Source organism: Arachis ipaensis, chromosome B02 (assembly GCF_000816755.2).
Source record: "Arachis ipaensis cultivar K30076 chromosome B02, Araip1.1, whole genome shotgun sequence".
Lineage (NCBI taxonomy): Eukaryota > Viridiplantae > Streptophyta > Magnoliopsida > Fabales > Fabaceae > Arachis > Arachis ipaensis.
The window spans coordinates 2,983,279-2,987,952 of NC_029786.2; the positions used below are offsets into that span (position 1 = coordinate 2,983,279).

At 32.1% G+C, this 4,674-nt stretch overlaps 1 protein-coding gene and 1 long non-coding RNA gene across 4 annotated transcripts; both read right to left on the reverse strand.

The window, feature by feature from the left end:
• Window positions 84-687, reverse strand: LOC107623206. The gene is made up of 2 exons (XR_001616370.2): window positions 415-687; window positions 84-303 (listed from the first exon to the last, which is right to left on the reverse strand). It is a non-coding gene; the product is annotated as an uncharacterized LOC107623206 (long non-coding RNA).
• Window positions 1,603-4,411, reverse strand: LOC107623192 (elongation factor G, mitochondrial-like). Of its 3 annotated transcripts, none has more exons than XM_021115185.1 (4): window positions 4,158-4,410; window positions 3,920-4,070; window positions 3,218-3,289; window positions 1,880-2,371 (listed from the first exon to the last, which is right to left on the reverse strand). In XM_021115185.1, the coding sequence occupies exons 1-4, from the start codon at window positions 4,244-4,246 to the stop codon at window positions 2,261-2,263; spliced, it is 423 nt and encodes a 140-aa protein (XP_020970844.1). In that variant the 5' UTR covers window positions 4,247-4,410; the 3' UTR covers window positions 1,880-2,260. The 3 variants fall into 3 exon arrangements, with proteins under 3 accessions (XP_016180859.1, XP_020970844.1, XP_016180869.1); XM_016325383.2 differs by having other exon boundaries at window positions 2,293-2,371; window positions 3,238-3,289; window positions 4,158-4,379; XM_016325373.2 differs by lacking the exon at window positions 3,218-3,289 and having other exon boundaries at window positions 1,603-2,371; window positions 4,158-4,411.

Sequence of the window (4,674 nt, forward strand, 5' to 3'; positions counted from 1 at the left end):
TTATAAATTAAAATTTAATAAAAAAAAATCTGACATCGTATACCATAGATAAAAATATCATAAATAAACCAATATCAAAGATAGAATAAAATAAACCAATGTCATAAACCAATACCATAGATAAAAATATCATAAATAGACCAATATCATAAATAAACCATTTGAAAAGAGAAACAAGGATAGAATAAAATAAGAACCCCACTTGTTAATGTCACCAGCAACAGCTCCTTGGAATTCTGTTGGTACTTTCAGCTCAACAAGCATAACAGGTTCTAATATAAATGGCCTGGAAGCTGTATAGCACTGATACAAATATCAAAGAATATGGTCATTACTATGAGAACAAAACTATGGACAATATTATCAGGATGATATGTGCAATGTTATGAATATGGATGCAGAATTGTAAAGAACCTGTCTGAAAGCATAGATAGAAGCCAACTTAAATGCAAGTTCACTAGAATCAACGGCATCAGCAGCACCATCTGTCAAGACAACTCTAAGATTTTCGACAGGATGTCCAATTAAAGCCCCCCGTATGAAAGCAACATTACGTTACCATAAAATGAGTATTGTAATACTATCATGGCTGAATCGCATAATAAAATTGATGTTTCGTAAATATGCCAATGAATGAACTTTGGCTTCCTCAATATTACATTCTTAGTCCCCATAAATTACTTTTGAATGCTCTAGAACCACAGCAAAGAGAAGAAGGCTTTATCCAATTTGTTTTAAATCTAAGGATTATTACACTTTTATTGAGAAAAGAAAAAGGATATTTATACACATGGAGAAGTCTGGAAGTAAATGAAAATCCCTATCTAAAACTTGATTGCCCTTGAATACCAGCAATTTTCTGTTCCTAAGAGACATGCATTTAGTTTGGATGACATTGTTTGAAAATCACGATGTATACTTTCTTCATTTATTAATTCACAACACCTTTTATTTAACAAAACTTTTTTGACTAACTTTAAATTTTTTTAATAACGCATCAACTTAATTTTATTTCTAACCACACAGAAAAGAATATAAATTAAGACAAATTTGTTTAAAAACTAACATGGACAAAAATGCCTCTTTTGTCAAGCGCTTATATTAAAAGGAACTTCTCAAAAAGTAATTTCTGAATAAACAATTTGCTGTAAGATTAATATAAGTTACTTTTTTTTATCCTTTAGAAAGTACTTATTGAGCCTAATACAAAAAATATATAACTTACACACTACAATGGCATATTTATCTTGTAATATTCAGTAAGTTAAAACTTGGGGAAAAATAATTAAAGAATCTTTTAATGATCAAACAGTTCTTCAAACAGTGCTTACTCCCTAATCTTGCCTTGCATGCAAGGTCTATGCATATTTAGACATGCGGTTGTTTGAGAGAAAGTTAATCAAGACTAAGTCACAGTCATTATATTTCTTGCAAGGTTGGTTCACATGATTTCTATGCTCCAACCATAGGGTATTGAAAATTGTAATTGTAATTGCAATTAAACTTTATTTGGAGATGCTAACAGTTTGTCAGTAATTATCTCTCCTAAAGTTGTAATTATTGTAATTGGATAAAGGTAAAACTCAAAAGAATGGTCTTTCGGCCTCGCTTTGGTGCTTAGTACATGGTCTGTCTAAGGGTGTTCCTCACTTCCTCTAGCTAACATTCAAAGGGATTGGCATGCTTTAGTACATGGTCCTGTTTGTTGGGTGATAGCATTTTGTATCCATGTGAGGATATTCCATCCTCTTGTGTACATTCTTCTCTCTCCTAATAAAATTTCTTTTTCTATCAAAATAATTTATCCTTCCCTTGACTAAGTTGTGATTTATATTTTGAAAACTTATCTAAGTTATGTTATTTTTCATTTTGTATTTACTTTTTCTGCTTGGAGTCTTACAAATGCTACTATAGATGCAAGAAAATGTCCACATGAGAATTTTTAACTTTTTTAAAGATTATGTTTAACTAGTAATTACATTTTAAAAAATCCATGAAAATTTAATTATTCGAATAATTAACCAAGTTCTTAATTGATGTTTTTCCCCTTTTTCTAGGTTTTACTCTATTTTCCATATATTTTCTTGTATGATTCTTCAAACCAAATATTCTTCTTTCACTCCCACTCAAATATATATCTAATCTATAAATATAAAGAAACTTATAAATCATCATTAAAAAATAGCCTGCAAATTCAGAGGCCAATTGACAATTTATGACAAATAGATCATAATATCAAAGCAAAACAAAGATAAACATCTTACAAATCAGGTACCTTTTCCTCATTCTTTGTTTGGTCAAGGGCATAACTACTAACTTCAATTGGACATGGCAAATAATTAAGTACACCATCCAGAAGTGGCTGTACTCCCTGTATCAGTAACAGAAGACAATGAAAAGCATAAGAGGCAGAAGGTAAAAATAGGGATGCCTGCAAGCATATGCATGTACAAGAGAACCTCTTGGGGGTTTGGGAGTTTGAACTTGAGAGCAAGGATACCAACCCGAGACGAATTGATGATAAAAAGATTCATCAATTACACAAATCCGATCAAAAGGTAACTTAATAAATGATACAAATTACAAAACATTACACGCCACATTAACAGAGCAATCCAGAATATCACAAGCAAGATAGGAGATCGAACACAAATAGGAGACGAGTAGTCAGTAATAGATAGTTATAAACACAGCAGCATTCTAATAAAAATTTATCAGGACAAAATATTTTATTCCTTTATATTTATTGTGTATGGTCATAAATTGACCTGTATTTGATTTCATTTGGGCATATGATGGGATCAAAAATCCCAGACATCTATGATCCAATCAAAACAAACGTAAAGGATCTAGTAGGTTGGGCAACTTAAGCTACCTCTTGCAATATTTGAATATTTTACACTCCTAATATTTTGCACCATCCTGACAAATATTAAATACCTGCTAACATGATGCATGCCATTTATGATCCCATATGATATGCATACTCAACCATTATAGCAGTTGTGTATTACAGAATATCGAGGCAACTATGCCAAGAGGATTTAAGTTCTCAAAAAAAGAAAAGGAAAAAAAAACAAATATCCAAATTAGGTGCATTGTGTACATATGGAAAATAAGGATACAACATATTAATAATGTAAAGAGGAGGAATACTGAAAGCAATGACTATATAGCATAGAATACACATAATAACTAAAGGTAATTCAATGGTTGCCTTATTTTTAAAAACACTACCCATGAACACTGGTACAAACTTCCGTGCTATGGTGGCCCTACGAATTGCTTCCTGCTCAAAGAAAAATGACATCACAATAATAAAACTCAATATTTAATAAAATAATTAAATATTCTAAACTACGTCTAAAGCTAAAGGAGAATGCAGTACATCGACTTCATGATAATCTATTGGTGAAAAACCATAGGCCGAAGTGAGTGAAAAATGCAAGAACTAAGCATCAACGAAGAACCAAAGAACCATGCTTACAACTTTTATTAGCAGAAACCATACATATTACAATATAAGCAATTTTTTTCACTGATAATCATACAAGACCACTTCCCATTGACACACCTATGCCTTTACTATTTCTGATACACATCTAGAATGCTCAAGACTTCTATGTAATCAACAATAAAACATCCCAACAAAATAATTGTCAGAGGTAAACCAAATTCGATGCATATCCTATAAATCAAATAATGAACATACCTAATAGAGAAAGCTAGAAAACTCTAACTTGATTAGAAGAGTAGGGACTTAAGAAACTGACTCTACCAGCTAGATTAGGATAAATACAACAGATTCAGAAAATATCTTCTCTCTCTACTCAGTTTCAGTTAATACCAAACTTCAATAGGGATGAGGGAAAGGAAAAAAAAAAAAAAACCGAAAAATGAAAAAAGAAAACCCACAGACCTGAAGGTCAGCAGGTGATATGGGCTCATCACCAAGAAAAGCATCAGCAAGTTGATCATCAACTTCTGACACAGCTTCTAAGAGCTCACGCCTTTTTTCTACTTCCAAGGCTTCCATATCTGCAGGCACCTCTTCAGTGACAACTTTTTCACTGAAATAAGCAACAATAGAGCATGCTAAAAGTAAGCCATAAGGAGAATTAATTTTAGTAATAAACAGCAATAATTTTGAAACAAACCCATTAGAACCCCGAAAATAGTATGCTTTTAACTGCACAAGATCAACAAGTCCCTCAAAATCATCCTCCAAGCCTATCGGAACTTGCATTGCAGCACTATGATGCCGAAGTTTAGATCGTGCCTGTAAAAGTATAGTCCTCAAATGAGAAAAAAGTTATACAACTATAATGATGATGTAAGCACTTTTGGCTATATTTTGCTATTGTATATATGATCTCTTATCCTCCTTCTCCTTCTATCCGTATTAATGATATTCTTCTTTTATCAATATAAATACAATAAAAAAGAAAGTATGGTGACAATGATATAATGAATCAAAAGGAAACTAAAAGGATTTCCAGAGAAGATTCTGAAAATAACTTGAAGATGTTAAAAGGTGACTCAGATGAAATTGAGATGTGCAAAATAGCTGAGATGTGGGGTTTGGTGATTTGTTTGTGGTCTATGATGTTGGGGATGCGGATGGATTTCCGAAAATTGGTTATATTGACGTAGGGGGAGTTATTGGGGCGTTGA

What these genes read in the sequence shown, in the direction of transcription:
- LOC107623192 (XM_021115185.1), bottom strand. Translation starts at nt 4,246, where the DNA reads ATGCAAGTTCCGATAGGCTTGGAGGATGATTTTGAGGGACTTGTTGAT. An exon ending in TATTTTCGGGGTTCTAATGG is followed by an intron (nt 4,071 to 4,157) that starts GTTTGTTTCAAA and finishes TGCTTATTTCAG; the next exon opens with TGAAAAAGTTGTCACTGAAG. An exon ending in TATCACCTGCTGACCTTCAG is followed by an intron (nt 3,290 to 3,919) that starts GTCTGTGGGTTT and finishes TTCTTTGAGCAG; the next exon opens with GAAGCAATTCGTAGGGCCAC.